The 18,401-nt window shown below is 36.5% G+C and overlaps 1 protein-coding gene across 3 annotated transcripts in view; it reads right to left on the reverse strand.

Annotated features, from left to right (window-relative positions):
* Positions 1–373: 373 nt before the first annotated feature.
* Positions 374–18,401, reverse strand: part of LOC126470105 (glutamate receptor ionotropic, kainate 2-like) — a 522,028-nt gene continuing 504,000 nt past the window's right edge. For 2 of the 3 annotated variants that reach the window (XM_050097680.1, XM_050097681.1), the window contains exon 18: positions 375–991. In XM_050097680.1, coding sequence (XP_049953637.1) covers positions 812–991 — 180 coding nt within the window. In that variant the 3' untranslated portion in view covers positions 375–811. Of the gene's footprint in view, positions 992–18,401 lie in introns of all 3 variants that reach the window. The other variant, XM_050097682.1, reaches the window with a different exon arrangement.

The raw sequence follows: 18,401 nt of genomic DNA on the forward strand, positions 1-18,401 counted from the left end.
ACTACATCCAGCATCTGTACGATCGTCTCCATGGAAGAATAGCAGCCTGCATTGCTGCGAAAGGTGGATATACACTGTACTAGTGCCGACATTGTGCATGCTCTGTTGCCTGTGTCTATGTGCCTGTGGTTCTGTCAGTGTGATCATGTGATGTATCTGACCCCAGGAATGTGTCAATAAAGTTTCCCCTTCCTGGGACAATGAATTCACGGTGTTCTTATTTCAATTTCCAGGAGTGTAGATACATATGTAAACATAACGAAGCTATTATTCAGAGCCATCCTGTATATAATTTGTGTAAGTCATTTATTTTTCCCTTTCATACTTCTTTCACATTTATTCATTTGCTTTTTCTGTATGAAATCTGACAATAGTACCTCTATTGTGTTAGGCCCAAGTTCCATATTTAGGTGAATTATATTTCTTGTAGCTTTGTTTTTGACTTGTTTCTCAGTTTGTGCTGATAACCTGCTATTTAATGTGATACAGTTATTTACACATTTTCTCAGTAAACGTTCCATCCACATTTTAACAACAAATCTGCAGTTAACAATTTATTTTCCTCTATGTAGGGACCATTTTAAAATAATATTCATACAAAAGCTAATAGCTGTGACAACTAATGTAATTGTCACATATTTATTGATTTAATAGTATAACACACTTTCTTTCCTTGTATAACTAACTCACTCTTTATAGTACTTGTAAATAATAGGAATATATCTCAAACCAACAAGAAAAGTATCACTTAACTTACACAGAACTTTATTAATTACTGTTAATGACTTTGACAAAGTAATTAAGTTGAATATCATGTCAGAGGTTCCTTTGAGTCAACAAAGTCATATGAATTTGTGTATGGACTCAAAGGAATGAAATTATTTGTATCTTCCCCTTCTGCATCCTGATTGTACTTCCTGACAGGTTTTGTTGTTCCGTGTAACTTAGCAACAAACCGTAGCTCCTCCATTAACAGCATTTTGAAAGGTATCTGAAAATGAAAACAAAGCATATAGAAATGATTCTGGCATTACATTATATTTGCTAACTTTCTGAAACACTAGTTAGACATATTACAAGTGACATTTTGTCTCCTTCTTAGAACTGCAATGGAACCAACATGGATTGAAAGCGAAAAATTTGCTACTTCATCAACACAAGAAATTTTTGACTATTTGCTACAAACACTTGACAGAGTAAAATCAACACCTTGGGTATTCTATTACTTATCAAGATCTTTTGATTCAATTAATTGCAAGCTAAAATTCTATAGGTTGGGAGACACTGAATTCAATTTGATAAAATCTTACTTAATGAACAGGTACCAAAAGCTAGAAACACAAGAGGGAAGAGTAAGAAATAGTACTCAGATATGGGAATGATCCTAAATGCAATGCCACAAGGAAGTGTCCTAGAGCCACTGCTTTTCTTAGCTGTATTAATGAGTTTCCTGATGAAATCAAACAGAAATCCATAGTATTTGTGGATGACACTAACATTTTAAATACAGGGATGGATCTAAAAAAGGCTAGACATGGAGCTGAATGAGTTTTACTTAGAATAGATAACTGGTTTAAATATACTAAATTACAAAAAAATAAATATCACAAGCCTTAACAACAATCAACCAAAACACAATCAGTTGGTGCTAAAAACTAATGGGAACAAAACTGAGCAAGTAACCCATAAAAATTTTCTTAGTTTCCGCCCCAATGGAAAATTAAGATGGACAGAGCACATCAATAGCATAAGAAGTAAATAAAATTGAAGCACTGCAAAATTTAGCCAAAGTGTTGGTATTTAAGTATTTAAAATATTTTACTTTGCACACTTTGAATCCATTATGTCATATTGCACAGAGCAATATATGAGCTCCTAAATATTTAAACAATATACACAGAGACTGAAGGTGTCCTTCCTAAGTGTCACTGGGCACATCTCCTCTGGAATTTTGTCAGATATTTGTAATTTTGTTTTTGCTGTGTGTAGATTGAGTCTCTGATGACTCTTAGGAGGGATACCTGGTACATATATCAATACAAAACAAGATGCTGATGAAAACTAAGAACAACTCAACACAGAACAAGCTGTTATGAGAAAAGTGTAACACATATGGTGAGATACCTAAACAATTGTCTTCCAAATAGTATCAGCCAAATAAAAAATATTAATGCCTTTAGCAGACGGTCAGACAAATATTGGAGAAAACCCATTTCATTTGTTAAATGAATTTTCTGATTGTTAGAAGGTGAACTGAAAAGTATGATGTAATTTAAAAAAAAAATAAATAAATAAAATAAAAAAAGATAACTGTCAATCAATTTTGATGAACAATATATATGTATGTAAATTTAAACACAAGGGACTTAGTCATAAGCTGTAAATAATAGCTTAATACACTGTAAAGTATGATCTGTTTATTATGCTGTAATCTGTTCTCTCTCTCTCTCTCTCTCTCTCTCTCTCTCTCTCTAAACTGTGGAGTACACTCTGTAAATGTCATTGTATAATCCAAATGTGGAGGCTTTTATGTAACGATACAACATGTATCAATTGAAATACATCAGATGGCTGATTAAAAACATAAACACGATACCTACAGAAAACACTATTAGAGTAAAGTGAGCTTTAGAGTTCCAGCTTCTGGCACTGTGTGCAAAAGTATAAGATGTTATCATTTTGCTTAACTATATATTTATTTTAAAAGGGAACCTCAACATTTGGAGAGGAGGCAAGAACAGTCATCTGAAGCGAGAAAGTGCATATAGAAGTAGAATACATTTTATGAAGACAGAAATTTTAATCATATCATGTGGATTCTCCTTTCATGCAAACACTTCTGATCTGAATATCTTTCATACAATGGAAATGCACCCTTACATGTGAAGCTGTCTGTTGAAATTATATGAATGCAGGTAATTCTGAGTGCATCAAACTAAAGCATCTGGTCACAACTTCAGTGTTTAAATGGTCACTAAAACTGCATTATTTATGTAACATCAGTTCTCTTCCCAGTACTCAAAACACCATCAAATTCTGAACAAGTGATTTAGTCAAGGTTTTAATCACATATGATGGTAACCCCAAAAGTAAGGTCTCCTATTTTTTTATAAGTACATAGACTTATTTATTTCTGCAATGGTTTACATCAGTTTACAGCTTGAATATTTAGCTATTTTTCGACATAATCACCATTTTTCTCGATGCATTTTTGTAGACACTATGGCAATTTTTGTATGCCCATGTCACACCAGCTCACCACCCTGCTGTTCAGAAAGTTATGAACGTCTTCTTTCACCTCGTCGTCGGAGCTGAATTGCTTTCCGGCCAAATGTTCTTTTAACCTAGGGAACAGGTGATAGTTACTGGGCACCAGGTCAAGACTATAGGGTGGGTGGGTGATTATGTTCCACTGAAACTGTTGCAGGAGAGCAACAGTTTGCTGAGTGGTGTGTGGGCAAGCATTGTCATGGAGAATGTGTACGCCCTTACACAACATTCCTCTTCTCCAGTTCTGAATTGTCCATTTGAGTTTTTTCAGAGTCTCACAGTACCTGTCAGCATTAATTGTGGTCCCAGCAATTCAGCTGCAATGATGAGGTGAAAGAAGAGGTTCATAACTTTCTAAGCAGTACTGTATATCATAAAAAGTCTTTCTGTCAGAGTAATGGTTATCAGGTTGCTTAAGTTGTGTTGAAAAGTAGAAGAAATAAAGAATTAGACATCTCACAACAACCAAAAACAGGTTTCATTACAGTATTGTAGGCAAAATACACTGTCTGAGGAAAAAGTGAAACACCAAAAAGACATGGTTGGATGTCAGTGTAGCTTCATACACGTACTCACCATCGGTAGGAATGTGAATGATTAGAGTTTCCGAACTCTGTGATAGGTGAAACAGCCACCAGAATACATTAGTTCTGTTCGTGGTTAGTGCTGTCATGTGACCTGGCCAGTTCTATAATATGCATGTAGTGTCAGAAGTTTAGTGGTCCCTGTGTTGGCTATAGAGATAGCATGTGCTCATGTTAGACAGTGTTATTAGCACTTGACAGAGTTTGAAAGGGGCATCATTGTGGGTTTCCATTTAGCTGGCTAGTCAGATCATACAGTATACAGATTTATGGGACATTTGGATGTAATAGTGGCCCAGAGCTGGACTGCATGTGAATACAAGGGCAGGCATACTTGTTGTCAAGGTTTCAGTTGACTACATGTGATCACCACAAGGGAGGATTGCTATATTGTGCACTAAACCCATGGTAACCCTTCCACATCTGCACTTTTCACCTGATGAAAAGTAATGGACTCCCTGCAACATTCTATCTCATCCCGTATGATTGGTTAGAAACTAGCAGCAGACAAATTGTGAAATTACTGCCCTATGCATAGGCTGCTGTTAACACCACAACTCAGTCTGCTGCATCTGGAATGGTGCTGTGACTGGGAAGCATGGATTGTTGATAAATGGCATCCATTGTGTCCAGTGATGAATCACGGTTCTGCACACCAAGTGAGTTTATGCAGAGGTTAGACCAACCGACTATCATTTGGGTAGATGACAATTCAAATCTGCATCTGCCCATCATGACTTAGGGTTCCTTTGACTTTCTTAAATTGCTCCAGGCAAATTATGGGATGGTTACTTTGAAAGAACATGCACATTTTCCTTCCCCAGCCTTGAAACAATATGAGCTTGTCTGTCTCTAATGACATCAATGTCAGTGGGATGTTAAACTCCAATCTTCCTTCCTTCTTATAGTTCTACACTGCACTGGATGGTCATTATAGGTGAATATGGTGGTGATCTGGAGAGAGATAGCATTCTTCCAATATTTTGGAGAGGCACAGCAATTTTAACCTGGCATTATGGTACGAAGAGCTGTCAGGCAGGACTTCAGCTCATGGCTGGTGGTTATTGAGGGAATTCTAACGGCACAATGGTATGTCGTAGATAACCTGTGTTCTCATGTGTTACTTCTCATGTAACAGTATCATGGTACCATTTTTCAATAAAACAATGCTCATCCACACACTTCATGTGTCTCTATTACCGATCTCCATTATTTTAGGGAACTCCCATGACTAGCAAGATCCCCAGGTCTGTCCCTGATAGAACATGTGTGGAAACAGATATGACGTACACTTCATCCCAGTCTTAGTATGCAGTATACCTAGGAGCAGTTATGATAGCTGTGGACTAGCAAGTCTGACGAGAGGAAACAACAACCTTATGACACACCCTTCCCAACCAAATCAGTGCATGCATCTGGGACACAGGGGTAACATCATACTCATAAATGTGCTCATACTGTAAAGCTCTCTGCAAATGTGTCTTGATTTTATGACCATTGAAGTAGCATCACATAACCTCTCAACCTGTGAATGTATATAGATGAAAATTTCACATCTGAATCCTGCAAATCAGCTTATGCATAACTCTGTGTTACATTTAAAACATGTCATGGCTCCTTTTTGTCAACATATTTTGTCTAACCTTTGCACTCTGTTCAATAAATTTAATGTCAAATTTCCTGTTAAAAATATTAAAACCTTGGTAAAATACTAATCCATAACGTTGAAACTAACAGAAATAATTTTGATGCAGCAGGCATATGTAAAATGTAATGCACAGAATGCGTAGAGTGTTACATCAGACATACCAGCAGATACAAATCATATATCAAAATCGGAAGGAAAAACAAGAAATCTGCTTTTGTATGTCACCTAATCAAAAAAAGGCACACTATCAAAAGCGCAAGTTATTAACTTACCACTTGGCATAAAATTTAAAAATGCACCCTAAAGGACATTGTCAAAGAAATGGACATCTGTAATTGTGTTTGCTTTTTAGTCCAAGTTTTCTGCCCTCTGCTAGCTCCTTCTCTTACCTTTTTGATGCAACAGCTTCTCTTATTCTACCAATATGTATGATGCACTATTACTGAAACAGGGATCCCTATTGTGTAAGTTTCATAAGTTTATCAGCATAAATTTTACTTATGATGAGTTGGATATGTATTTTTCTTATGACAAGTTCTAATCATACATTATTCATAATTCTATGTATAACTGCTAATTCCTTGCTCGAAGATGCTTGTTGCCTGTTTTTTGTAGTCAGTTGTGTGCGCATGGAAATGACTCAAGGGCTGATACTGGTCATGGAGAAATTTTGGTGCCACTGGTTGTTGCAATTCAATAAAAATATTTCTTTCAGTTGGATATATCCTGTGTCCAAAGAACAATGCTGGACAAAATGATATGTGAATTCAAAACATGTTATCACTTTAAAGTGAAAATATCACACACACTACTGTTCCTAATTAAAAACATTACTACACAGATCTTCAATGAGCATAAAATAACCTTTCTGTATGTTCTGACATTCCATACACATACATAAGGTTACCAGATAATCCAGAAAGCTTGTACCCATTTCACCTGTAGTGTGTACAACATTTTTACATTGGAGCCAAAATATAGTCTGAAATTTTCACTGGGTATGTACCAATAATGGTAAATAATGATCAGTTGAACGTCTAGTGGTAAAAAATTATTAAGACATGCAATAGTCTTCAATGATTGCAGAATGAAACACAAGATAGAGTGGATCATATTTCAAAGTACATTTCTCTATCAGCAACTACATGAGTCTCAAGAGATCGTCACAAGTGGAGGAAAGGTATGACTTAGTTTCACTTCAATAGGTGTAGTTGGTAATTTATTTAGTTGAAGAATAGAGTTTTACATGACAGAAAGTCAGAATTTCAGCAACATTTGCAACTGTATGACTCAACTATCAGCTTTCTGAACATCCTTCCAACAACAGCGAGGACAATAAAATAAACAAGAAAGAAGAACGAAAATACAACACTGCTGATGTTCCTAATTTAAACTAGAGGTATGTGATGCTATAAATATGATTCCCAATTACCAAATCTTGAATATGCCCGAACTAAAAATTTATCACCATAATGTGCAATCCCTGCATAATAAGATCAATGAACTTAATGATATCTCAGTGTTATGCATTTCTGATCACTGTCTTAACCCAGAATTAATCCAGAATACAAAAATAAACAAATTTGTCTTGGCTGCTTACTACTGCAGGAAAAACATCAAGCAGGGTGGGGTAGCAATTTATAGAAAGGATAATGTAGATTTTATTACACTACCTGACTTAACTAGGGAAATGTCGAAAAGGATTATGAAATTGCAGCTATAAAAATTACTCAGTTCAACCTGGTTATTGCTACAGTTTACCGACCACCATCCGGGAATTCTGAACTCTTCTTAAACAAAATGGAGTCATTGCTAAATAAAGTAAATAAAATGGATTGTGAATTGATAATCTGTGGTGACTTTAATATTGACTTCCGCATGAATAGTGGAAATAGGGAGAGCATTTTGAACCTTGCAACATCCTAAAATTTAAAGGCTGAAGTAAAAGCAGCTACCCGAGTATCAGAAACTTGCCAAACAGCTCTTGATCAGTTTCTAGTCAAGAAGAGTTTACACAACACCTCACTAAAAATTTTCAATGCGGGTTTTAGTGATCATCTTGCTCAAATATTAAGCATAAAAGTACAAGGCAGTATTATTAACAACATGTCTTTCAGAACAGCATATCGAAGTTATAATCAGCATAATGTAAACTACTTCAACAACTCATTACAGAAAGAAAAATGGCTAGGAGTGTACAAAATGAACGATATAAATGAAAAATTCAACACTTTCATTGATACATTAACCCATTTCTTTGAACTTGCATTCCCACTGAAAACATTAACCATATGGGGGAACTCTAGAACAAACAGCTGGATCACAAAGGGAATAAGGGTTTCATGCCAGAAGAAAAGACTACTTCATGAAATATATAACTCAAAAAATTCCTCACCTGCAGAACGCACATACTATAAAAAATACTCCAAAATATTAAGAAAAGTAATAAAAGCAGCAAAAATAATGCATAATGATGAAATCATTTATAATTCAGCTAATAAATCAAAGTCTATGTGGAGTGTTATAAAAAAAGAATGTGGAGAATACAGACAACCTTGCAAAAATATAACACTATCACATAAAAATAAAAAGGTAACAAACCCCTTAGAAGTATCCAACACATTTAACAACTTTTTCACAGGTGTTGCTGATAATATGTTACAATCAAACGTAAAGAGCACACAGGCAAATGAATATAAAATAAGTGCATGTAGAGGATTAATGTACATCAGTTCTGTTTCACAAGATGAAGTAGCTCAAGCAATAAAAGGACTAAAAATTCCAAATCGGCAGGTATTGATGGTATACCTGCAACAATGTTAAAGAAGAGCGCATCAAACCTAATTGAAGTACTCACACACTTATGCAACTGCTCACTTCAGGCAGGCACTTTCCCTGATGTGCTGAAAACATCAAAAGTTATTCCTGTATATAAAAAAGGGGATAAAGACAATGCAAATAACTACAGACCCATCACAATTTCCTCCTGCATGGAAAAAGTTATGTATGACAAACTTATGAAATTTATAAATAAAAACAGCATCCTATGTAATGAACAACATGGATTCAGAAATAAGAGGTCAACGACAACTGCTGTCTATGAGTGCATCAATTCCATCCTAAACCTGATGGACAAAAAACAGGAAACAATAGGAGTCTTTATTGACTTGTCAAAAGCTTTTGGCATGGTGGACCATAAAATTCTGCTACCAAAGCTAGAAAGATATGGTATTCGAGGTCTGTCCAAAAAGTGGATCAGTTCCTTCCTGACTAATCGTATGCAGGCAGTGTGCATCAAGCACACAAATATTGAACTAAAAACTGTATCAAATCACGTATCTGACTATAAACAAATTAAATGTGGTGTACCCCAAGGATCAGTATTGGGACCCCTTCTGTTTCTTCTGTACATAAATGATCTAAGCTTAAATGTTAATGCACACAAGACAATCATATTTGCAGATGACACCACGATTCTACTAAAAGGAGACGAAGATGAACAGTTACAGCAGACAGTAAACACGGTCACGAAACAACTTAGCAGCTGGGCACAGAGTAATCAGCTTGTAATAAACAGTAAGAAAACCATTGCTCTAAAATTCCACAATGTTCCTAACAAGGACATGTTTATCCCATCAGTCCCTATCAATGACAAACCAGTTGGTAACAATACTGAAACCAAATTCTTAGGACTTTGGCTGCAGAGTAAAATCAGATGGAATAAGCATATTGAATATCTCAATGCAGAACTGAGCAAAACATGTTACCTTCTTTGTTCATTAAAATCATGCTGTAGTGAGAAAACAGTATTGAATGCATATCATGCGTACTTTCATTCTCGTCTTAGATATGATGTCACCTTCTGAGGAAATTCTAAAACAGCTAATAGCACTTTTAAACTACAAAAATGGGCCATTAGAATCTTGTTTGGGTGCAAGCCTAGAGACTCTTGTGAACCCCTGTTTAAGAAATCTGCTATTCCTCCATTACCGTGTGTATACATTATGGATACTCTTTTGTTCTTTAAATTAAATGTAATAGGCAAGGACCGGAGACTGCAAAAAAACTGTGATATACATGAGCACTTTACAAAGACAAAACAGAAACTTACATGTGACTCAAATCAGCACAGCATTGTGCCAAAAAGGTACTTTTCACATGAGAGTTAAGCTTTATAACAAACTTCCTGAAAACATAAAAGCTATCACTGAGGTCAATACATTTGGAAAATCTCTAAAGTCATATTTACAGCATCACTGCTTTTACCCCATTGAAGAATATTTAAATTTATGAAATGTGTTATATAAATACTTACGTGTAAAGTGTATTATTGTAACCTTAAATATGTATGCCTTGAAATGACTGTCAGCCTGTATATTTATAACTTGGCTTCTCCAATGTCTTATGCATAAGCTGCTATGTAGACAACAGGACCAATAAAAAATACAATACAATACAATACCTACATGCATGAAATTAAGCTGTCAGTACAATGCAGTATGAGAGTGACATCTGATACATTAAATTCAGGATCACTACCAGACAAAACAAATAGTTTCTTACATTAAACAAGGCATCCATCCATACATTGCCACTGTAGCATATCACGCAACACAAAATTACGTTCTCAGCTGATTTACTGTTACTCTCATTGTTTAACCCTCGAGCAGGTGCACTGTGTATAAAGTGCGCCAACAGCAAATGACATTTTCGTGCACAGTTCCATTGTTGTTTCACAATAGCAAGCCCACTACCTATTCCTACATTATTGTTTCACCTAGCACAGTGATAAGTTGTGTTGTAATAGGTTCATGTGAGCTTCAGTAATTTATAATAAACTGTGAGTGTGTCATCGTAGTGTACAATGTACACCACGTGCCTGGTCATGTAAGTAATTTTTCCTTCACTTTTGTTTCATTCCTTTTTAATTGAATCAAAAGATAACATGTGTCAAGCAGGTATATCACTGTGCAGGGTGAGATCAAAGCTGACAGACAATGAGCTTGATTGGTTACTCAACGAGGATCCAGTGTTCAACTCTGTACCAGAAAACAAAAATGATGATGACTGAAGAAGATGAGGAGTTTATCACATGAAGTGACCACGATTCAGATTCTGATCAAGTCCACAATTCAGATGATGACTGTAAAGAGCCACTCTCCACTGGCAGTATTTTTATTGGGAGGGACAAAACATGTAAATGGAATAAAATATGTCCTAATGTGACTTCGAAAACAAAAAGAACATTGTGAAAATATTCCCTGGACCTATGCATGTTGCCAGAGGGGTCACAAGTGAAACAGAGGTTTTATGGACAATACTTAGCCTGGAAATGATTGATGAAATTGTAAAATTCATGAACATACACATTCAATTTAAGAAAGGACATGTACAATATTCCAGAGAAAGGAACACTAAGGAAACTACAAGGTGTGAAATAATGGTATTGTCAGGTTTGTTATATCTCATTGGGACTAAGAAAGCAAACCACACAAATGTCATTGACCTGTGGACAGTAGATGGTGCTAGTATGGAGATTACGAGAGCTGTGGTAAGCTACAGAATACTTCTGTTCCTTATCGAAGTATCCATTTTGAAAACAAAAGTACGAGGAAAGAAAGAAGAGTAACTGATAAACTTGCTGCAATAAGGCAAATATTGGATGCCTTTGTGGTAAACTGCAAGAATGCTTATAGTGTAGGATGATTGTGACAGTAATTGAAAATTTGCAAGTTTTCCGGGGTCACTGTTCTTTTGTTTAGTATATCCCAAAGAAACCAGTGAAGTACTGGATAAATATTTTCTTTAGCAGATTCTAAAACATTCTTCACTAGTAATATTAAAGTATATTGTGGAAAATAACCTAAAGGACAACACGATATTTCTAATTCTCCCTGTGATATTATAAGAAGGCTAGTTACTCACACTGAAAGCTCAGGAAGAAATTTTACAATGGATAATTGGCACACTAGCTATTCCTTAGCCAACTCCCTTTTGAAAAAGTGACTAATGTTCATCAGCACATTGAGAAAAAACAAACTCAAGAGCCCACAAGAATTTTTACTTGGGGAATGTAGGGCTAGCCACTCCTCTTTATTTGGTTTTCAGAATGATATGATGCTAGTTTCGTATGTGCCGAAACAAAACAAGGCAATTATATTACTTTCAACTATACATGATTTTGGAACCATTGACAAAGTTACAGGTAAACCAAAGATAGTTTTAGATTACAATATAACAAAGGGAGGAGTCGATGGAGTCGATAAACTGGGAGGTGCGTATACTGTTGCACAGGTGACAAGAAGATGGCCAGTGGTTGTATTCTATGCTCTAATGGATATAGCAGGAATCAATGCTCAAATAATTTTTCATACAAATGAGGCAAATCCAAAAAAGAAGAGAAGAATTTTCTTGAAAGATTTATCACTGTCTGCTATGAAGCCTCAGCTATTGGAAAGAACTAATATTCCTTCACTTCCTGCCGACATTGCAACTTTCCTCATGCAATACAAACACCAACATGTTGAAAGAAGTGAGGAGCCTACCACCAAGAAAAAGGGCAGTGTGTGACATGTGGATGGGCAAGAAACACATCTACTATCATAAGGTGTAGCTCATGGCATAGCTTTGTTTGCAAAGGACATGTAAAAAGCAGTGCATACATGTGAGAAGTGTAAAGCATTTCTTGAAAATGTGCACGACAATTAACTGTGTAGATGGAAGGAATTTTGTGATAACTGATACTTCTTCAATATATACAGCCTTTGTCCCTTTACATTGCAATGAAAGAGTGTTTTTGTTCAGCATGTGATCAAAAAAGTGTTGGAATAGATTGATATGTCAGCTGCAGCAATAAAATTATATGGAAGTTTCTTATTTGTTTAATCAAATAGTAAATTAGCAATGTAATATAAGATTTTTTTGTATTTTTGTTTAAATAATCCAAAATTAAACTGTGATTTAGCTCATACATGTTTCCCTTGGTAGTATAATGACAGCTTTTGACTACATGTATACAAAGTGCTCTGCTTGCCCACTCATGATGAAAATCAGTGCACCTACTCGAGGGTTAATAGTGTACATTCCTCTGACATCAGGATCATTAGAGATAGTGTAAAATATTTATTTATTCATTGAAAAAAATCTTTCAAGATTGTAGGACACAGAACAAACACAAAACAAAACTGTAACACAACACAACACAGTCCGGATGCCATGAAGGGTACAGGGTGCAGCTAGCCGGCCGCGGTGGTCTAGCGGTTCTAGGCGCGCAGTCCGGAACCATGCGACTGCTACAGTCGCAGGTTCGAATCCTGCCTCGGGCATGGATGTGTGTGATGTCCTTAGGTTAGTTAGGTTTAAGTAGTTCCAAGTTCTAGGGGACTGATGACCACAGATGTTAAGTCCCATAGTGCTCAGAACCATTTGAACAGGGTGCAGCCAACTGGTTTCTGGCAGCTATCTGAGCTGGTAAAGACTGCCAGTCTTGCTAGCAAGACAAAGGCAGAGATCACCATCTGCAGCATTATCTACAGGACCAATTGCAGACCTTTGGTACAGAGCCAAGTGGAGGGTCTGAATCAGAGGCTCAGATGGTTCTGGAACCGTGTAGGCTGCAGATTCCCCTTCTTGCGCCATAGGGTGGTGGGGTTTTGGGTTCCGCTAAATAGGCCAGGTGTCAAATACACACAGGAGGCAACTACATGAGTAGCAGGGGCTGTGTGACATGGACTGGGCGATTTTTAGGTTATAAAGTCTCGGGAAAGATAAAAAAGAGCACCAGTCTCAAAGGGTATAGGGTGAAGAAACGACAAGAATCGAGCAAGCAACAGTTGGTATTGTAGTTGTAAATTGTCATAGCTGTGTTGGAAAAGTACTAGAGCTTCAAGCACTGATAGAAGGCACTGAAGCTGAAATGATTATAGGAACAGAAAGCTGGAGATAAAGTCAGCTAAAATGTTTACAGAGGTGCAAACCCTGTTCAGAAAAGATAGATTAAATAAAGTAGGTGGTGGTGTGTTTCTGTCTGTTGGTAGTAGTTTATCTTATAGTGAAGTTGAAATAGATAGTTCCTGCGAATTAATATGGGTAGGGGTTATACTCAACAGCAGTACCAAAATAATAATTGGCTCCCTCTACCAACCCCCCCGACTCAGATGATATAATAGCTGAATGGTTCAAAGAAAACTTGAATCTCATTACAAATAAGTACCGCTACTCATACAGTTATAATCGGTGGAGACTTCAATCAACCCTCAATTTGATGGCGAAAATACATGTTCAAAGCCAGTGATAGACAGGAAACATCTTCCGAAATTGTACTAAATGCTTTCTCTGGGAATTACTTTGAACAATTAGTTCATGAGCCCTCAAAAATTGTAAATGGTTGCAAAAACACACTTGACCTCTTAGCCACAAACAATCCTGATCTAATAGATAGGATCATGATGGATACAGGGATTAATGAACACAAGGTCATTGTAGCGAGGCTCAAAAATAAATGCAAAATATATCTGTTTAAACCAGCAGATAAAAATTCGCTTGATAAAAACAGCAGATAAAAATTCGCTTGATACCTTCCTAAGAGAGTGTCTCCATTCCTTCCAAGCTAATTATGTAAGTGTAGACCAGATATGGCTGAAATTCAATGATACAGTATCGACAGAAATAGATAGTTTCATACCACATAAGTCAATAAGAGATGGGACTGATCCACCATGGCACACAAAACACATCAGAACACTGCTGCACAAGAAACAAAAAAAGCATGCCAAATTCAGAAGAACACAAAATCCCCAAAGCTCGAAATTTAGCGCGGATGTCAGTGCTAGATGCTTTTAATAGTTTCCACAATGAAACATTGTCTCAAAATATGGTAGAAAACCCAAAGAGATTCTGGTTGTATGTAAAGTACACCAGTGGCAAAAAACAGTCAATACCATGGCTGAGCGATAGTGATGGAAATGTTATCAGTGATGGTGTCACTAAAGTGGAGCTACTAAATACAGTTTTCTGTAATTCCTTCATGAAAGAAGACAAAATAAATATTCTAGAATTCAAAACCAGAATAGCTGTTAGCATGAGTGACATAAAAGGAGATATCTTAGTTGTGGCAAAACAACTCAAATCACTTAAGAAAGGCAAGTCTTCCAGTCCAGATGGTATACCAATCAGGTTCCTTTCAGAGTATGTAGACACAATAGCACCTATCTTAGCTGTCATATACAACCACTCACTTGATGAAAGGTCTGTTCCTAAAGACTGGAAAGTACACCAATATTCAAGAAAGGAAATAGGAGTAACCCATTGAAATACAGACCCATATCATTGACCTCAATTCGCAGTAGGATTTGGGAGCATATACTGTACTCGAACATTATGAATCACCTTGAAGAAAATGACTTATCGATACATAACCAACACAGATTCAGAAAATATAGTTCTTGTGCAATGCAGCTAGCTCTTTATTCCCATGAGGTAATGAGTGCTGTTGACAAGGGATCTCAGATCGATTCCATATTTCCATATTTCCAGAAGGCTTTTGATACCGTTCCTCACAAGCAACTATTAATCAAATTACGTGCATATGAAGTACTGTCTCAGTTGTGTGACTGGATTCATGATTTCCTCTCAGAGAGGTAACAGTTCATAGTAATAGATGGTAAATCATCGAGAAGAACAGAAGTGATATCTGGTGTTCCGCAATGTAGTGTCAGTGTCATAGGCCCTCTGCTGTTCCTGATTTACATAAATGATCTAGGTGATAATCTGAGCAGCCCCCTTAGATTGTTTGCAGATAACGCTGTAATTTACTGTGTAGTAAAATCATCAGATAATCTATTACAATTACAAAATGATCTAGAGAGAATTTCTGTTTGGTGTGAAAAGTGGCAATTTGCACTAAACAAAGAAAAGTTTGAGGTCATCCACATGGGTACTAAAAGAAATCCGATAAATTTTGAGTATACAATAAATTGCACAAATCTAAGAGCTGTCCATTCGACTAAATACCTAGGAATTACAATTATGAGCAACTTAAATTGGAAAGACCAGATAGATAATATTGTGGGGAAGGCGAAACAAAGACTGTGCTTTGTTGTCAGAACACTTAAAAGATGTGACAAACCCACTACAGAGACATCCTACATTACACTTGTCCATCCTCTGCTGGAATATTGCAGGCAGTATGCAGTATGGGTTCCTTACCAGTTAGGATTGATGGAGGACATCGAAAAAGTGCAAAGAAGGGCATCTTGGCTCTGAGCATTATGGGACTTAACACTTATGGTCATCAGTCAAGGGCATCTTGTTTCGTGTTATTGCGCAATAGGGGTGAGAGTGTCACTGATATGATACGACAGTTGGGGTGGCAGCCACTGAAACAAAGGTAGTTTTCTTTGTGGTGAGATCTATTTACGAAATTTCAATCACCAACTTTCTCTTATGAATGCAAAAATATTTAGTTGACACCAACCTACATAGGGAGCATCATAATAAAATAAGAGAAATCAGAGCTCGAATGGAAAGATTTGGGTGTTCATTTTCCCATGCACCGTTCAAGAGTGGAATGGTAGAGAAGTAGTATGAAAATGGTTTGATGACCCTTCTGCCAGGCACTTAAGTATGAATTGCAGAGTAACCATGTAGATGTAGATGTAGGTGAAAAATACAATATTATTTCAGTAGATACATAAATTTTAGATATTCACAAAAGAAATTGCACTACTTTCAGTACCTGCACTGTATTGTTTCAAGCCTCTTGTATCTCAAATGTTCTAAAAATTCTGCTACTGAATAGAAGCAATGGTCTAATAAAAAGGTTCCTTAGTGTTTTACAAAAGAGTGTGAATGACAATGTTGAAGAATATTATAAATTTGTATACCACTGCTATTGTGGAAGTTTTGTAGGCTGATATCCTTACTGACTGGACATGAAGCATTTCCTTTTATCTTATATTATGTTTGTGGATATTAAAATTTTCATTTGCGGCTTTCAAATTCTTTCAGACACACTTACAGTTTTCTAGTATGTATATACGAGGTTTGAAACTTTAATAGTGGCAACTATTTATTTACAGCTCATACAAAATAGGTACTTCTTTCAAAGTTTTACTGACCTTCAGAGTAGTTGCCAGTATTGTGAATAACCCATTGCCAGTGATGTGGAAGTTGCAGGATGCTCTTAGCAGTGCCAGTTGTGTTGACAATTCTAGCAGCACGGTCTATTGCCCGATGAATTTGTAGCAGTTCTGAAGTGAATGCCATGATGTGTTTCCTTCAGTTTATAAATCGAGTTGAACTTACAAGGCCTTAAGTTGGGGTAATGCAGTAGGTGGTACAGCACTTAGGAGCCCCATCAGTCAAACAAATTGGTAACAGCTTGCACTGTACATGCTTGAGCATTGTCCTGCAAAATGATGGTCAGGTCCTACAGAAAGTGTGATCAGTTTTGTCTCTGTGCAGTTCATTTTTGGAACACAACCTATGAGCAGCTTAGAGACAGTGATATTTTCTGCAGGACCTGACCATCATTTTGCAGGACAATGCTCAAGAACATACAGTTGACTGATGAGGCTGCTAAGTGCTATACCACCTACTGCAGTCCCCTGACTTAAGCCCTCATGAATTCAACTCGATTTCTAAGCTGAAGGAAACACTTCACAAAATTCACTTCAGAACTGCTACAAATTTGTCAGGCAATAGACCACGCCACTTGAACTGTCAACACAATTGGCACTACTAAGAGTATCCTACGACTTCCACATCGCTGGCAATGGGTTATACACAATGCTGGGGACTACTTTGCAGGCCAGTAAAACTTTGAAACACGTATCTATTTTGTACAAGCTATAAATAAATAGTTGCCACTATTAAAGTTCCAGCCCTCATACATGAAAGGGGTAGGATTGACAACTTTTGAAAGAGGGGTTTGCAAGAATTTGTTTGTTGAGCATGTTGCATTGCTCTTACAGTTCTTTTCTGTGTTAGGAAAATCAGTGAACTAGGTGATGAATTACCCCAGAATATAACTGAGCAAAGTAACCAATTTAAATAGTTATAATACTTGCTTTATTAAGAGAGTAATTGTAGCCTACAAAATATTTTATTTACCGTTCTATTTATTTTGTTTTTATATGTATGCCATCTAAAGTTATATTGAAGCGAAATGCCTAAAAAATTTGTTTCCAGAGAAGATAAAATTTTGTTGGAGTTTATTGCCACACTGGTGTTGCATGCATCACCTCTTAAACAGAAATTAAAGAAACGTTGTTTTTTTTCATGTTTATCAGTAGTCTATTCCCCTAAAACCATCTATTTAGCTGTGCTGTAGTTTTATTTACAGCTGCTTGTAGCTGACTTAGAGTGTTTCCTGTAGTATGGATGCTTGTGTCATCTTCACAAAAAGTATTTGTTTGTGAGTCAATGTTTAGGTCTACACCATTTATGTACAGGAGAAAGAGGATTGCCCCAAGAATGGATCCCTGAGGGATTTCTTTTTTAGAATTTCTGCATCCAAGAAAGATATCCTAGTATTTTGATTTAGTTCATGTTTCATTAGTATTTTCTATTCCCTGTTTGTCGAGTACAATGTGAATCATTTCAATGCTGTGCTCTAATGCCATATGCATGGAGCTTTTCTAATATGTCAAAGGCTTTACTTAAATCTAAATGAAATGCCAGTGGCACTTTGTGTTTTGTCCCTTTTTTGCACGGTATTATGTATAAAATCATAGATTGCACTAACTCAAGTACAATACGTAATTAACATCTTACTTCTTCTTCCTCTTGGCTCTACAATCACTGATGTGCCTTGGCCTGCACTAGGACGTCATTCCATTCATCTCTGTTTGCATGTCTTGTATCTCCATCCTATGACTCCAGTAACTTTTAAATCTTCT

This window comes from Schistocerca serialis, chromosome 3, assembly GCF_023864345.2.
Source record: "Schistocerca serialis cubense isolate TAMUIC-IGC-003099 chromosome 3, iqSchSeri2.2, whole genome shotgun sequence".
Taxonomy (NCBI): Eukaryota; Metazoa; Arthropoda; class Insecta; order Orthoptera; family Acrididae; genus Schistocerca; species Schistocerca serialis.